The sequence below is a fragment of the Solea senegalensis genome, linkage group LG2 (assembly GCF_019176455.1).
Source record: "Solea senegalensis isolate Sse05_10M linkage group LG2, IFAPA_SoseM_1, whole genome shotgun sequence".
NCBI classification, from domain to species: domain Eukaryota; kingdom Metazoa; phylum Chordata; class Actinopteri; order Pleuronectiformes; family Soleidae; genus Solea; species Solea senegalensis.
Genome location: NC_058022.1, coordinates 14,093,182 through 14,111,425, shown reverse-complemented (window position 1 = coordinate 14,111,425; position 18,244 = coordinate 14,093,182). Strand labels below are relative to the sequence as shown.

At 38.9% G+C, this 18,244-nt stretch overlaps 1 protein-coding gene across 2 annotated transcripts; it reads left to right on the top strand.

Annotated features, from left to right (window-relative positions):
• Positions 1-6,857: 6,857 nt before the first annotated feature.
• On the top strand, positions 6,858-17,706 carry LOC122786811 (sorting nexin-4-like). 2 transcript variants are annotated; one of them, XM_044053310.1, is made up of 14 exons: positions 6,858-7,003; positions 8,384-8,508; positions 9,243-9,384; positions 9,809-9,958; positions 11,633-11,680; positions 11,862-11,917; positions 11,995-12,067; positions 12,425-12,486; positions 12,775-12,840; positions 14,149-14,238; positions 14,683-14,782; positions 15,027-15,172; positions 15,709-15,823; positions 15,915-17,706. In XM_044053310.1, the coding sequence occupies exons 1-14, from the start codon at positions 6,914-6,916 to the stop codon at positions 15,960-15,962; spliced, it is 1,311 nt and encodes a 436-aa protein (XP_043909245.1). In that variant the 5' UTR covers positions 6,858-6,913; the 3' UTR covers positions 15,963-17,706. The 2 variants fall into 2 exon arrangements, with proteins under 2 accessions (XP_043909245.1, XP_043909251.1); XM_044053316.1 differs by lacking the exon at positions 6,858-7,003 and adding an exon at positions 7,070-7,941.
• The last annotated feature ends 538 nt before the right edge of the window (positions 17,707-18,244 follow it).

The window sequence follows — 18,244 nt, the reverse complement described above, 5'->3', positions numbered from 1 at the left end:
CGTGCAAAGCGAGCATTAGAGCTGTGGGGAAAGGGGATTTTACTGACTTTTCACACACAACCACCTCTAGGGTTTACAGAGATTAGTCCAAAGAGGAGAAAATATCCATGTGAGCAGCAGTACTCGGGGGCGACACTGTCCTGTTGCTACCAGAGGCCAGAGGAGAATATCCTGGCTTGTTTGAGCCGATAGTGCCTGCAAATCACGTCTGCATTCACTCAGTCCCTCACTCTCTCTGCAGCAGCATCCCCTCTGTTGTGGCCTCAAGTGTTTACCTGAGTTGTTCTTATGACACTCACACAGTACATTACTCACATACTGACTTTAGCATGTCACATTTAGGTCATTTATACCTTAATGTTAATTTTTTTTGTTCTGTTGTTGTTGAAAATGGAGAACATAGTGCCACACTAAGGAAATGTACAACTTATATTGTACTGATAATTCATGAAGGACTTCCACAGAGCCCCAGCAATAGACAACAAAGCAAACAACTTCATGTTTGAGTTAGTGTTCAGCCACACTAGAAATGTCCTAATTTGATGCTTAAAACCCTTTAATACATGCCATGAAATTTCACAGATTCAGCAAATGTATTTTTTCACCTCACTCGCACAGACTGGACCTGCAAAATTACCAATACATAATATGTTTTATCTGAAAACTGAAGCAACTATCACGTCACCGTTTGCGGAACAAATTAGGAACATTTCCAGGAAATGAAGTGGAAAAATAAAGTGTCACCAAGAAAGAAACTTTAAAGGACCCATTTTATCTGAAGTTCAAAGGTGCCTGTAAATGAGGGTGTGGATGACTTTGGGTGTGTGATTGACTTCTTACCTTGTCTTTTCAGGAGGCTCCAGATTTCCTTATGCGTAATGATCCTCAGAGGTGTCAGACAAAAACAAAATCATTTTACTGCAAATCTATCTTTCTTTTTTTTTTTTTAGTACAATCTGTCTTGGATTCTTAATCATTTGAGATCCACAGAAACATGATGTTTTCATATGTTGTTTGCGGATAGCGTGCTGCTCTTGTTTACTCCCTTGCGAGTGTCTTACATCATTACAACCACAGCAACATAATAATAGCATGCACTGTAGACACACACACACAGACATCCACACACACATACACCTCTTCCCATCCTTTCATCACACACCACATTCACACTTCCCATAAACCCTGACTTCTTAAGCGATGGGTCGGAACCCAAGATGGGTCACAGCCCTACTTCCGGTGGGTTGCCACATGATTAAGAGTCCTCATATTGTTTAATGAGGCTGCGTCCCAGGCTATATTTCTCCTTCTGGTTTTGAAGGAAGAGGATGTGAAAGAAACGGCTTTAAACATCCCATTTTATAGGTGATCTCTCCAACCCCCATCTTTCCTTGATGTATCAAACAGTTCAAGTCTCCAGCTTTAATTTCTTCTTTCAAACCTCTGTAATCTTTCACTATGACCACAACCAGTTGCCACAGAGATGACTGCATGATTGGTCATTATAGCACTACAAAGTGCCATTGCTCTACTCCACCATTCATTGATGGTTGAAAATGCATTTTAAATTGCTGCTTCAGAATGGGCAAAATGTGTAAGAATTGAATTTGTCGTTTCCTGAGCAGCATCTAAGTAAGGTACAGTCACACAGAACAAGACTTAACTTAACTACTGTGCAGGCAAAGGACTGTAATGAGCTGTTCATGTTTAGTAATATTTATTCAGATATTATTTTCACTGAAACCAACTGAGCTTGTTTGTGTTAAATCACTGGAAAAAAAATGTCTAATATTAACCCTTTCAACAAAAAACAATCATGATAAATGATAAGTACACTATTTTTTTAATATATTTCATTGTATTATTATTTATTCTCTTCTATTAGAGTATTTTTTCAGTTTTGAATAGAAAACATAACCATTTCAAATGAGGCCTGATGTGAAAATTAAATAAGAGTAGCATTATTGTGCCCTTATTGCTGTGAATAAGGTGAAACTTGTGCAAATCACCACATTATCTTGCCACTTAAATCGCAAAAATAGATCATATTGGTTTGTAACAAACTAACAGATGTTAGGTTCCCACTTCAGCCTCTTTTAATAAACTGATGAAAGTTTTAAAAGTTGTAAAGGTTTGGTGTGCTAACAACCTCATCTGAATCCAAAGTTAGTTTACAAAGTTGTGTGCGACTTGCTCAATCATTTTCTTTTTTTCCTTTCTTGTTTTTTAAATGTTGAGTAGATGCAGCCTCTGGGATATCTGTTAGTTAAATAGCCTTTGTGTATTATTTTTGTCTTTCAGAACTACAAAACAATTCACTTTTGATATTTTTCTCACTATGTCCCAGTATTTTCCTATCACTAAAACAAATATGTAACTTGAACAGGATGCCAGGGCAGCATACATACACACACACACACACACACTTACAGACATCTTGCTCTCAGCAGATGTTTCGTCCACCGCTGCCTTCCCAGAAACCCACAAGTGAGCGTATTTTCCCGCCGCAGGGTCGGGGAGCAAAACCACTGAAGAAGACCGCTGCACCCCAACATAAAACAAAACACCAGAGGGAAAAAAATGTACAGAAAACCTTTCAAAAAGGAAAGGAAGGGAAAAAAGCAAAGGATTTTCTAATCCATCCTTTATTGAGGTGGCTGGTTTTCGGCAGCGCAACCTTTTTTATGTGTGAGAAGCCTGGCCTGTAATTTGGGTAGCCACGGCGACCAGAGGGACTTGTAATAAAACGCGACTCTATTCTGGGATGCTCTGTAATAATGGACGCCACCATCCACTCCTCTTGTTAGAGATGGATGGATGGATGGATGGATGGATGAATGGATGAATGGATGGATGGATGGATAGATGGATGGCAGTACTATGGGCTGAAGGACAGATGGACAGCGGCTGGACAAAATGATGAAAAAAATGAATTCTGACCAGTAAAAGACTTGGTCAAACAAAAAGAAGAACCTGCCAACAGCCAGAAGGAGTCTTGTTAGATAGAAGAATACTCAATGGAAAGAAAGATTAACGAATAAACCTAATATCTAATTGCACAGCTTGATTGTACCCTCGCAAGCACACAAACTTCTGGATTAGTGATCAATACCTGGCAGGACTCCCAAGTGACCATTATGTCCTTCAACATTGCTACAAGTCCCTGTGGTTGGCATTCTGCATCCAGACACCTCTCTATAATCTCCACGCCATGTTAACAGTTGCCCATTATGCTAAGGTCATAATTAGAAAATCACATTGGCATATACATCCTGTCATTAGAAGTGTCTATTGCTATTGCATTGTAATTACATTTTAGTAGGTTGTTATTACACCATTTAGAAGCTGTCTGTCTTACCTCAATCTCCTCCTTAATTGGTTATGTTGGTCTGTCCCGCCCCCTGCAGTCCGCCCACCTCTTTGACGGAACATTCCTGTGGTCAGAGCATTTTAAGCTGGAGAGTATTACAACTGAAACTAATATGCCACAGAATGAAAGAAATGAAGTAGGAGGGGAAAATGGGCAGAGTGAGAGAGAGAGAGAATCTGGTGAAAGACAGAAGTCGGGAAGAGGAGTTAAAAAAAAAGGATGGAGAAGAAATGAAAGAGGGAAAATAGGGTGAAAAACACAGTTTTCTTGTTGCATGACAGATTCCCTCCCAGCCAACCAAGGCTTGTCCTTTAATACCCAGGAGCCTTGATGTGGCTTCTCAACGATTGCACATGGGGCAAAGCTGACCACATCTCTGCCACGCTGCTTATTATACTGCATCGCTCACACACTCTGTGTGTGTGTGAGAGTGTGTGTGTGAGAAAGGTGCCCCCACACTGAATGTGTACATGCAAGTGTGCAAGCGTGTTGAAAGCCAGCATCAGTCGCGCAGAGAAGTGTTCACATCTTAACTGCATGTCTTAATTTGTCATCGCTCTTGTGAAGAACGGGAGAGAGGGAAAAAAACAGAGATAAATGTAAAAAACATGTAGGAGAAATAGAGGGAAAGTCAGAAAGGGAAGAAACTGTTATTTTCAATACATTGTTGTTCAACAGAAGCAAAGGTTGCATGAAATTATTATGACGTGTCCTCAACTATTACAGATGTCCCACTCTGAACTATAATTGTTGATCATTTACAAAATACATTAAATAGCTACAGAAAGCTTGCCATCTATTTAAAAACAGATGAGATTTTCACAACACAGTTTAAATAAACCAAACAGACCTCACTTAAATTTGGTATTTCATCCACTGACAGTATATTATAACATAATGTGTAGTATATAGGCTCCACCACACTGGCCATACAGCATATGTTTCTTACCACTGTCAAATGCTGGAATAATTGGATGACGGAAAGAAAAATGAGGGGCCGAGATTATGACATGGAGTAAAACGTGTTCCTTTCTGCTGACCACAAGGACTTCCTCTTTATGACCTTCATGACCAGCCTCATGCAGCACATACACACAGGGAGGGGGAGAGAGATGCAGAAAAACGTCTGAAATCGCTTCTAAATTTCCAGTGAGATATCTAATTTTACATCACATGCACGGCCCACCCCCTAAAAATCCGCACAAAAAACAACAAAAACAAATAAAAATAAACAGAAAACAATGCAAATATGGCAGGGTGACTGATCATTAGGTCTCCACAATAACAAAGTCATACTCATAAAGAATAACTTCACTGGTCACTTTATTAGGTACACCTTTTCAACTGCTTGTTAAAGCGAATCAGCCAATCGTAGGAAAGCTACCCAAGTGAATTTAGACATGGTCAAGACGACCTGCTGAAGTTCAAACAGAGCATCAGAATCGGAAAGAAATGGGATTAAAGTGATTTATGAACACAGTATGGTTGTTTGTGCCAGATGGGCTGGTCTGAGTATTTCGAAAAATGCCGATTTACTGGGATTTGTACACACAGCCATCTTTAGGGTTTTCAGGGAATGGTCTCAAAAAGAGACAATATCCACTGATCAGCAGTTCTTGAGGTAAAAATGCTTTATCAATATCAGTATTCAGAGTTTGCCCCACTGGTACAGCATGATAGAAAGGCAACAGTAAGTCAAATAACCACTAATTACAAACAAGGTGTACAGACGACCATCTATGAACACACAGCACATCAAAAATAGGCTAGAGCAGCAGAAGACCTACAACTCCTGCCATTTAATTAGGTGTCCTGTGTACCTAATAAAATGGCCTAGAGTGTACATATGCACATACAGTACACTGAAAACAGTAACAGTTCTTGTAGAGATATTTGTCTTGGATCCCAAATCATTTTTATCAGGATGCCATTTGCCCATGTTTTCTCAGGCGTGATCTTCTACAGGTTGTTTTACACAAATAATATTGGATTTTTGCTGCCCTCTGCTGTTCTGTAGTCAAAGTCTTGTCATTGGAGCACAATGATATGCAGTGGTTTGCCATGTTCTGTTGGCCCTGCGATGGATTGGTCACACTCTGCCTCTTGTCCAACATCGGCTTGGATTTGCTCCAGTCGATGGATGACTTAACAATAGCATATTGCATTAAGGAACCTATAACAGTCAAATTAACTTGTGAAATAGAGGTTTATTTTCTAGATAACAGGCATGAAAATCATACACACATACAGTCTTCAGTCATTTGTATTACCCGGTTCTTAATAACCAGGCATTTTAGCATGAATAACATGACAAGAAACATACCCAGTTGTTGTTCTTCAGTAGGTTTAGGTCATGATGGTGTATAAATATAAATGAGAAAGGAATTGTTCAAGAATGCTGAGTGTGTGTATTGTGCGTATATTGTGCGACTGTGAGCGGACAGGAAGTGGCGGTAGTTTGAGGTCAGTGGCAGAAAAGAATAGTAACTGTGCTCTTACTGTGAATGCAGCTGGTCACAGTGCAGAATTTGGGTTTCCTGACACGCTGCAGCCTGAAGCCGCATTGCAACATCACGTCCAATCCATCATTATTCATTTTACAGCCTGTCATTATATTAATATACTTCACCTCCATTTGCTTAATTCCTTATTATGCATTTTTCATTTCTTTTTTCACCCCTCCCCCCCCTCCCACCACACCAGTCCAACATCCCTCTTCATACCCGGTGACATCTATATAAAATACTTCCTAAGTGCTGCTCCACCCTTCTCTTTAAACATTAAATACTGCACAAAAGCATAACCACAGGAACTAAAAGGCCTTGTTTCTGTGCTGTTTACTAGCCTGAGGCATGCCGCATCCCTGTCATTCATGTCTGGGTCCACGACCATCTACCACTGAAGAGAAGGGGGCCAAATGATAATGCCATACTGAAAATAAAATAAGATTTTTGCTTTCAAACATCATGAAATCATCATGTGCCTTACTTGATTTATTTATTATTAAACCTTTTTATTTTTTTCTTATTTCTTTTTTTTTTGGGGGTCCACACTAGAGGCACTTGACTGGCCCCATATAACCAGACTAAACATTCAATGGCCCCCAGGCCACTTGCATTTGAGACCCCTGTTATAGTTATTGCTTGAGTTTAAACATTGAACAGCTTGTATACATTTTGGATGTGTTATTGATTAATTAAAAGGGGGAAATATCATCTACTGCATGGGAACAATTGAAATGAGGAGGAGAGAGGATGCTTCTTAGCTCTCACAATAGTCCTTGCCCTATATTAATGTTAATTATAATATGCTCATCATTCTGATGATTTGTAATGCTACTGCTAAGTGTTTGCTGGCTGTTGTCACTGTTGGACACGTTCAATAAAAGCACACTGATTTATTTTTATTTTTTATTTCATTGTATGCGATGCTGATTGAACATCATCCATTTAGCCGGCGGTCAGGGAGCTCAAACTGCGCCTGCGCAAAGGGGAGGACCCAGTGTGCCAGCTCAGCTGACACCAGAGCAGCAACAGCCCGAAGATGATGGCAGACAGTGGAAGCAGCGAAGTTGCTGTAATCGGCAATACTGACCTCACTTCGTCGGAATCAGAGAACAACACCATGAACACGGTCGTACTTTTTGCTATGCTCATTAATGTACATGTTTTAAATTTAAAAACATGCTTTCAGTGGTCTTTTTTTTTTTAAACACACCCTGAAGTAATGTTAGCTTGCTAGAGTGGAATGACAAATTCGAGCCACGGACACTTTTCCACTTAAATGTTCATAAAGCTGCTGCTTTTTGTGGAAAGCCAACTGGCTTCGAAGATAGTTTTAACCACTAACTCTGTAAGATAACGTTCAATGTTACCGTGTCAGCTAAATTTGCTGTTGCTAGCGTACTCTGTAAACTTTAATGCTGTATTTAGCTTGCTAGCTAGCAAATCTGAACGTTAAAGTTTTGTTGACTTTTAAGTTGCTTAACTCCTCCAATTGTCCTCCAAGTATAGTCCCATAAAAAACAGTAAAAGCCATGGTTTCTACTGAGAGAAGACAATGCAGGGAAGCGTCGATTTGGTTTGTTTTTTGGTCAGTGATATCTTGTTTCATCTTGTGACTTGCACACGCCTGTCACAAACCTCGTCAAGAATCACAATGAAGCAGTTCTTATGGCTTTGAGGAACACATTTTACTGTTATAGTAATAGAGAACCGTTTTGCATGCACCTGTATCTGGTTTTATTATTTAGTACAGGACTGGGCGATATGGCAAAAACAATCACATTTTTTCCCCTTATTGATCAATAACATTATTTATCACGGTTTTTTTTAATTTTTGTTGGTACATCCAGTGCCTGAAGAAACTGGAGATTTAAAAAGATAAGTGTAGCTAAACAGTAATAATGCCTTTAAAAGGTAAAGGTACATTGTTTCTGTGAAGGTCTCACATTACATCAAGCCCACCACTGGCCAAGAGATGAGCAGTGCCCTCTATTGGCAAAATAAAATTAGGAGCAGCGCCCTTTCCACATACGGAGTCATCTGAAAAATAAACAGGTGCAGGCTACTGTAAGTGAGTTGTCATTTTTTGGCTGTACTGTTTGCGTATATTATATTTTATAAATGTATCTCTGTTTATTTTATCTCTGTTCTAATTGCCACCAATTGTAGGCACAGTTTGCTATCTGCTCTGTTGCTTTTGCAATATCAATCCATTTTCACTCAATAGACGCTTTGTAACCTTTTTTAATCAATAGTGTAATCTGGTTGGAAGGATAATACAAGCTCCCTATGTTATTGCCTTTTTGCCCTCAGCTCCACTCGCAAAAATTTCTGCTATATTATTGGGTAAATATCTCCAAAGCACAGTGTCATTATGGATCTGCGTTGTATTGCTATCGCATTTTGAGAGAAAGTCTTATTGCCCGTACAGTTAACCTACCATCATATTTCCCCATAATCTGGTTGTCTTTTGTTCCTCATCCTTACACATTGTTTGTTGTCTGCGTAGATGGTGGAGAAAGAGACAGCTCTGTTGAGAAGAATCGAGATTAGTGTGCCGGAGGCAGAGAAGAGAACTGGGAAGAACACGGTTAACATGCAGGAAATCTACACTGTCTACCTCATAGAAACACGGTATGTCATTATCATGGAGGATTTTTTTTTATTACTATTATTCTTGCATGTCCTTATTGGTTTTTGTAAGTATGAACATCAGAAAAAAGGAAATGACATTCAAACCACATTTGGTGGTTGTTTGAATTGCAATTTGAATGTAGGTTCAACTTCATGGTTGCCAACTCATGGTGATAGGTTGGTTTTGTAAATAACAGTGCAGACAGTCTGCTTGAAAAGATCTCATTCAATAAAACATCAGATGTACCTGCAGTCTAGGGTTATTCGACTGTTGATTCCTCATGCTGTTTGCTGTGTTGCAGCATATGCTGACATCTATATTGTGCAGGAAAAAGAGTGGACTACACTCTTCAGTCGTCATCAATATTAGAAGCAGTCAAGATATAATATGTATTGTACTTGCACAATCTTCAGAACAGTTCACATGTTTTAGGAGGTTTAGCCTCAGTTTCAGGTGCAACTGTTTGATTGCTAGACATGGAATAAGAATGTTTACCTTAACAAATATGGTGGTGAGTGGATAAATAAAGTACACCGCTCATATTTTTTCTTTATAATATTGCATTATTGACCAACATCTTTGTCATCGGGTAAAATATAAACGTTACAATGCTTGCCATGTACTATACACACTTAATTTAATTAAGAAGTAAGATGTAATTTGTTGTTATTTCCGTGTCTCAAGGTACTCTGACTATGAATTCCCAAAATACACTTTATTTATGCATCTGCAGGCCGACTGAAACTGTCATAGAGGGAGATACGTCAGCTGCACCTGACAGTTTGTGGAGACGCTACAGTGAGTTTGAGTTGCTAAGAATGTACCTTCTGGTCACTTACCCCTACATCGTCATCCCTCCACTACCTGAGAAAAGGGTGAGTGACACCAAGGTGGATGGAGAAAAGTGATGAATGAAAGCATGACATATTGTGATTGACTAAATTTCTAAAACTTTGTAAAAGAATAAATTCCGCTGTGAGTCGTTTCTTGGGCCTTTTTTAAAGAAGCTGTATGAAAGAATTGTACTGTATTTACTTCCCTATGATATGTCATCGGAGAATAAAGAAACCTGTTACATTGAAATGCTACTTCTACTTACTTCTAATGGTAAAATGTAATTTACAGGCTGCTAATTCTGTTCATGTTGATGTTACAGAAAAGTTTTCGATTTAGAATGTAGTACCTGTTTTAGCTGTTGTGGCATAACCTACATCCTTTTTAAATGTTTAATATCAGTTTATTCCATCAAGTTTTGAGGTGATATGTTTATCTTCTCTTCCTCGATTGTATCTGTCGTAGGCAGAGTTTGTGTGGCACAAACTGTCAGCAGACAACCTTGACCCAGACTTTGTTGAGCGACGCAGAGTTGGACTGGAAAACTTTCTGTTGCGTGTTGCATCACATCATATCCTTGCTGATGATGAAATATTCTTCCGCTTTCTTACTGAGGTAAGTATTCAACCGTATACCACACATTATGTTTCATGGCAGTCTGCTGTCATACATAAAATAGCCTCCTTGTTTAATCGACCAGGGTGTTCCAACTTAGAATACCACTCTGCCAAATGAATTTAAGAGGCTACATTGGTTTGGGGTTGTTGCTATAGGGTACCGTGATATACTTTTGTTTCTGGAGTGTTGAGTCACTGTGCATCATTTTTGACAATTGTCATTACAATATTGTTTACAAACACAACACAGCTTGTTGTTTTTACAGCATAGTGAGCATTACCAAGAAGAAAAGAAAATTATGTTGATGGATAAAATGTATGTTTTTGCCAGGGATCACACTGTGTGCCACACCAAGTAACTTAAATGCATGTGGGAGGATCAGAACTGCAGTTTTCAATCCACCTGTCGATCAAAATGTTTGTTTTGTCAGCCATTACCTGAAGGCAGCTCACTTCTATTTGTGGCCCCCAGTCCTTTGATGGAGTTACTGTAGCGAGTCAATTCCTGTCTTTCTCACTTTGCTCTCGCCTTATCAGTTTCACTTGGCAGTTTTCTGACTTCAGCCTGTTAAAGCTGATCACCTGTGACATGTATAATTCTAGGCTGTCACAATAATTGGCTGTTGGCTGACAGATTTTCTATCTGCTATCTGTTTCGTATCCCCCGAACATTTTATACCAACCTTCAGAGACTCCTGTAGAGTAGGTGGAGAAATTTTAATTTATTTATTAACACTTGTACTTACTTTTCTCAGAAGTGTACAATCAGTCAGTTCTAAGGAGGCAGCCATTGGACCACCATATTTTTACAATAGCCCGCAATAGACAAAAGTAAATATATTTTTAGTTTTGATGCTAACTGAAGGCTACATAGGATCTGCAACACACTTGGAAGGGAAGGGTGAGATGAGTCGTATCCAGCTGCAATAAATGTTGCTAGATTTTACACACTGTAGGATGGTTCAATCTAAAAGATTCACTGTAAACTGATTTACAAACACTCCCTAACCATAAACATATAAGGCTAAGAACAACACATGATGCATCAGTCAAATGATAACTACAGAATAGAATAGAATAGAAATACTTTATTCATCCCCAAGGGGAAATTGTTTAAACATAGCAGCATACAGTGGTATTGTCTCAATTCAAAAAGGATATCTCTTCTTTTGACCGTGTAAGTGTCTATTTCTGAAATACCAGACAGCCCACTTTTTTTAATCCAAATAAAAAAGTAGATCTTTATTAAGACAGAGGATTTTGCATTGCAATATCCTCTTCAGAGCTGTAGAAAACAATGATTAGGTGGTGTGCCTAAATAGTATAATGGTAGGAAAAACCCTTGATTAAGAGACAAGAAAAATATGAAAAAAAGGAATTGCAGATTGTATATCAGAGCATACAGTATGAGAAAATTGAGAAAATGTTGATTTTCTGCTCCAGCCACAGAGTGATCTCACATTGACAAGTTGATTGGCTCTTTCTCAATTTATATGCATTCTATTTCTCAGGGGAATATTGGCTATCCTTACCTAGCTGAAAAATCGTTTCACTCATATTCACTTTTCACTCATATATTCACTCAGACCAGTGTGGTCTGTTGTAGTGTCAGCTGGTGGAACCTTTATTTGGTACCATCTGAGTTCATCATCTTTCATTCATCTGTTCTTAGGAGAAAAGATGGAAGGAGGAGGTTTTGGTGACTGGCTTCCAAGACAAGGTAAAGATGTTTTAGTGTTTTATCCCTAACATTTGCTGTCATTTAATGTTACCAACAATATCATCAAAATCATATTATCGTGGTTCTTATCAAAAGCACCCCATCACAGATTCCCCTGTGTCCTATATGCAAAGTAACTTCCTCCAACTTAATTTGAATGTGTATTTCTGTTTTCTATCAGGCTGATTCCAGACTCAAGTCTCTGAGTGCCATGTTCAGAGTCAAGAACCCTGACAAGTATGTGGAATATGTATATAGGTGACATGTTTAGAGATGTTTAAACACAGTTTGAGTGATGATCCATGTTTCTCCAGGCAATTTACAGAACTTAAACACTACAGTGAAGAACTGAACACCGCCATCTCCCAGCTACTCCGGGTCAGGGCGGTAAGTTTCAGCATAATGCAAACATACATACACACACACACACACACTCATATTTAAACTTCCTTCTATAAGTGAAAACTAGTTTACGCTTCCATGCCTCTTTGTAGGTGACAGTCATGGCCAGAGGCATTAGCCCTCGTTTATGAAACAAAAGCACTACAGATAAATCTACATACAGTTATTTCTACACAAAGACTGGCTTTTAACTATATGAACAAAAGTAGAAGCAATGATCGAATCTTGTGCCAAGTCTATCACTCATTCAGACTTGACGTGTCAGACTTTATGTTTTTATTTGGTTCGTATGAATTACAAAATGGGGGTATATAATGACTAATTTGATTGTCTTTATTCTAGAGAGTAGCAGACAGGCTGTATGGAGTTTACAAGGTCCACGGAAACTACGGTAGAGTCTTCAGGTGAGAAACTCATGTACTGTCGCTTCAGTTTTCTTTCTGCATTGATAGTTTTAGCCTAAAGGACCCCCCAATTAAGCAAGCATTTACAACTTTAAAGTTAAAATTAAGAATTTTTGTTCATGTTCTGCATCAATCCACCTTTTAATCTACACATCTACACATTTACTACATTTATGAGCAAATGCAGAACAAAAAAACTGTCTTTTTCTTTGATAACTTTTAAGCAAAAAAAATCTAGGCTGTATTGACTTGGAGACAATGCAAGTAAAATTGAACTGTTGTCTCCAGTGAGTGGAGTGCAATCGAAAATGAGATGGGTGATGGACTACAGAGTGCTGGTCACCACATGGACACGTAAGTAGAGAACTACAGCATTACCCTCTCTTCTTATTCACATGAAATTCACATCTTAAAGCTGGAGTCCATAAATTGTTCCTGAAACACATTTTTATGGTGTTCGTTAAAGTTCTCAGTCATCCCAGGCAACTGGACTTGCTTGAGTTCAATGCCATTTGTTAAATTGTATATGTATTGGTAGTCTAGAAAAGCTTGCAATAGCAGAGTACTAAGCAACTGCTGATCACCAAACATCATAACAGAACTGCATAGGTAGATTGGCAGGTCAGTTAGTAACCGGTGTGCCAGTGAATCAATCTTGTTGGTCTGAAATGACTCGCCATGTTTCTTGTTATAGTATTACGGGTTAAGGGCTCCAGACACTCAATTTACATACAACTTATTTACTGATGGCTATCAGGACATACATTTCAACAAATATGCTTTAAAGTGTGTGGGAGTGTGCTAGAGCACACATTTGTTCAGTTTATTTTGGTACAGGACATACTGTATATAACATTTTGACAGGTTCTGTCAACATGTTATGTCCTGTCGCAGCTGAGGCACGAATAGACTACTGCCGTTGTTTTGCGTGCGGGTGCGTCTGCAGTTGCAACGAATCAACGATTATTAAAATAAAACATTGAAATATGCAAATTCTGATATGTTCATATACTCAAAACGGACAGCGCAACCTAACACAGACAAGTTTTGTAGTCGAGTTGTGATATACAAATGATGCTGGCAGTTGAATTTGACTTTTATCCCGCCATCTATTTTTATAAAATGCTGCCACACTGCTGATGTCTTTGACATGGATGTCAGAAGAGGACTGACTGTAACCTAAAATGAAAAGCTCAAAATTAAATAAAACCACCTGATGTTCTTTAAACTATATGTCATTAGTGGGTTGGGCTAAACCAAAATGGTGAAAACAAGGGAGGTGTTCTCTGAAGATACCCCCATTAGCACTTGGTACTTTCCTCCCGATGAAATTAACCATGGCCTGTATGAAATTAACACAGCAAAAAAATCGACCAATCAGAATTTTAGTCGAGCCAGAACGTCTCCTCGTCGACCAGCTGACTAGGAGTTTACAGCCCTAGTTCGCCTAGTTTTTCACTTTACCCAATGGCCCAGTGTGACAGGTTTTCCTTCTTCTTCTTCAAATTTAAACAGAATTACCATGTACACTCACGCCATAAAAATTAGCCTTTGAACTACTTGAGTCCTTATTTAGACACGTTTGCACACGCACATACACACACACACACCCTTTTCTGGCATTGGTTCACTTTTGAATGTGACTTTGTGTGTTGTGCACAGATATGCTGCGTCAATAGATGACATTCTGGAGGAAGAAGAACATTATGCAGACCAACTGAAAGAATACCTTTTCTACACCGACGCTGTGAGGTAAATGTTTCAGGCCAAACAAGTAACTGTCATATTTGTGCATTTAGTAGATTCTGTCATGTCAAGATAGGCAGATAATTTGCTAATTTTAGCTCATATTTCACTGTCTAAATATATGCACAGAAATCTAGTGTTTGTCCTGAGTATGAAGGTACATTTGGCCCTCAGACCTAGATCTGGTTGCTGCAGAAGTTACAGTTAAAGTTATCAGCTATGGCTCTTGTCAGTTATTTGTTGAATGTGTTTAGTCATTTTTAAAGAACAGTTTCTCTTTAGCTAAAACAACTAATGCTAAAACTAGTTCTATCTATCATGGAAGTGTCCTCCTGGTTAAGGAGTTTAAGGTTTTAGGTTTGGTCAAAATATACCGTACCTCCCCTGTGTTTTACATAAATGTCTCTGTCTCTGTTATTAATAAATTGTGAATATTTGCCTACTTTAAAGGTCAGTATGTAGGAAACATGAGTTGATACAGTATGAGTTGGAGATGGCAGTTCAAGACCTTGCCAATAAGAAACAGCAGAAAGAAGAGCTTACATCTGGGGTAATGCATGACTACACACTGCCTCATTATGTCTCACTTTATACTAGACAATACACAGGTGACATACTGTAACATACAATGTCTGCCTTAAAACAAACATACACTGCACTGTCAGCATGATTAGACATAAGGACTGTACTTAAATGAACAGAACTGTAGATATGGAAATAATATCAGTGAACATGGATGTATAAATGTATATAGTGCTAGATTTTAATTTGTGTGTCTTAATGTGTTTTTACAGACAGTGCGAATCTTCTCACTGAAGGGGATGACGAGCAAACTCTTTGGCCAGGAGAGCCAGGAGCAGAGGGAGAGCAGGTTGGCAGCCCTGCAGCAGAGTATAGAGGACGGAGAGGATGCAGTCATGGAGAAAAACAAAGAGTGCCGGTAAGTGCAAAACCAGTTTCTGTTTCGAAAATATACATTTTTCCATATACTTCAAGACCAATATATGGAACACGGAAGGTTGCGCATCAAAACACTGTTTGACGGTTTTCATTGCTGCACCACACATGCTAAGGGCTTAGCTGAAGGAGTAACTGTGGTAGTAACTGCAGCAGTGAGCACTTTACTCCAACAACTTAGCAGAAAACGTGTAAAGAACGTACCCATAATGTATGCAGTTATGCACAGACAGACATACTCACTTCCCTGGCTTGAGCACTCATGCATAAAAAAAAACACCTTTGTTTACCTTGAAACCGTTGAAATTTTGGGGAAAAAAAAATACCGTGATATAAATGTTTGGTCATAAGCACAAGTTTAACCTTTGTACTTTTCTTCACTATCTATCATCTGTCTGTCTGGTCAGACAGTTTCCCCTCAATTACAACAATCTTTAAAGTTACCTCTCTGCTTCGCACACCTTTATGCTGAAACTGAAAGGTGATAGTATGTGTCTCTGTTTGTGATTCTGTCTTCAGAGTGTTTTTGCAGACAGCCTGGAAAGACATTGAGCGGTTTAAGGAGCAGAAAGACAAAGATTTGCGTGACGCACTTATCAGCTATGCCATTATGCAGATCAGCATGTGCAAGAAGGTAAGAAGATTTTATTATTCATTAGATCCTCTGCACACCTTTTTGTTGTTGTTTTCCTCAAGATCTCTTTCTGTTTCTGTTACACTTCCAGGGAATCCAGGTGTGGTCAAACGCCAAGGAGTGTTTCAACAAAATGTGAGCCGTTTTTGCAGCCAATCACACTTTGCACCAAAACAACAGGCAATCAGTCTGTGTCAGCAATTCATAATGCTGCCGTCTTATGGAAACAGGCCAGGAGAATCCAATTACTGCTTTCTCTTGGCTTGCCATTAAATCAGTCATTTGACGAGTCCATGTATTTTAAACCCGTCTGCAAACGATCCAAGTTTTCCATACTGGGCCTGAGTTGCAGAAAACATTGAAAAGAGCAAACTCCTGCACTAATCACGTACAATGCTTCTCGATTTATTTCTCATCCTGAAAAATTAATTATCTGAGAGAGCTTCTCTGTCACCACAAGTTGAACACTGCAGCTTGTGATTCATGTGACATATTTTGAAAATGCCTTAAAGAAACTGAAATAAATTGCATGTTTTACTTTAGGAGCACTTTTATGCTCACTTAATTCTAACTGCCTCAAAGACTTTCGTTGATAATTATTATTTTTTTAATCTGCAGAAGCATAAGATGGGACATGTTCTCATGACAGATTTTTTTGTCCTTAATTATAAATGCAACACTTGAAATGTCTACATACATCTGTCAAAAACAAAATGCTACAAATCAGATTGTTAAGAAGCATGGACCACACACAAGAAAACCACTACTCAGTTACATCCTCTCACTTCCTCTTTCATCATAAACACGTTTCTGCTGATGTCAGACTTAATGTTATTATTGACGACATGTGACCAAAGTGCTCGTGACCAACCACGCACCTGTACAGGCCAGGTGGGACACATCATTTGGGATAGTTATGGGATTTTTTTCATATTTGTGCCAAAAAACAAAGAGCCATGAGCAAGTTCAGCCGGGAACACCTCAGTTTGTTTTGTTGTTTGTTTATTGGGAGTCTTTTTTTTTGTGCGAATGAATTGTGGCAACCCCACAAACTACCTTGTTCCAAGTGAGATCATACATGTTAAAAGCAACACACATAAAGATCAATACCAGAGCCTTTTATTTGTTTTAATCTTCCTAGCCTTAATACTAAGACTGGTTTTGCACATGGGAGGACAAAATAAATTGCTGACATGGTGTTAAGTTGCTGCACTTAATTGAACCAAGTACCAAGCATACTTGGATGATTGTTAATTAAGACTAATGACCAAAATGTAGAAACCTTTAAAGTACTGATGTGTAAGTTCTCACACTCTTGCTTAGCACATCCAGTAATACATTTCCAATATGTGTGTTATGTTTGGTACCAATCGATGTGGACATCTGAAAGTTATGCAGAGATCATTTTCTATCAGCAAATCCTGCATTTGTCTTGAGTAAAGGTGATCAGTGGATAATCATGGATTATGTTTTTAATAATAATAAACATGTTCAATCAGAATTCACTAAATTCACTGTGCTAAGACACTAATAAACATTTCCTATTACCTGTACTCTTGCATGTGTGTGCCAGTCATGAAGAACTGCTGGTTTTGTTCCACATTTAACACCTGAGTCATTATTTGAAAAGCTTTTGTCGGTTTCATTTTGTTTGTCTTTGGGGGTAAAAGAAACGGAGCACATTCTAAAGGTCTAAATATAGTAAATCATATGTGTCAGAATAACATGCTGCCGTTTCACCGCGGTTAGGGCATTCCTGTTTTTTTCCACGACACCTGTGGTGATAAGAAAATCACGAGTGTGTTTCTATGTTTTTTCCTGTAACTGTATGCGTAAATCACTGTTAAAAACAAGGCAGTGTCACATTAAAAGTCTGCATTTAAGGTGTGGTTGGAAACAGTTTTTTGTTTTTTAAATGTATGATGTAATATCCAGTCACGGGTAAAAATTCTGGCCACAATTGGAAAGAATTGCACTGTCTGCTTAATTTCATGTAAAGGATCTAAAGACCTTCACCATTGTCTTTCTCCACCATTTGAATGTATATTAGTTTTTTTAAGAATAGTGGTTTGCACTCTTGCCTTTGCAGCAAGAAGACCCGGCTTTGAACCCCGGTTAGAACAGGGGCCTTTCTGCATGGAGTTTGCATGTTCTCCACGTGTGTGCATGGGTTTTCTCCAGGTTCTCCGGCTTCCTTCCACAGTCCAAGAACATGCGATATGGGGATTAGGGTGGATTGGACGCTCTAGATTGACCGTAGGTGAGTGTGAGCGTGAATGGTTGTTTGTCTCTATATGTGGCCCTGTGATAGACTGGCGAGCTGTCCAGGGTGTACCCCGGCTATCACCCTATCTCAGCTGAGATTGGCACAGTGACCATGACCCTCCTGTGGAGGATAAAGCGGTAAAAAATGGATAGTTT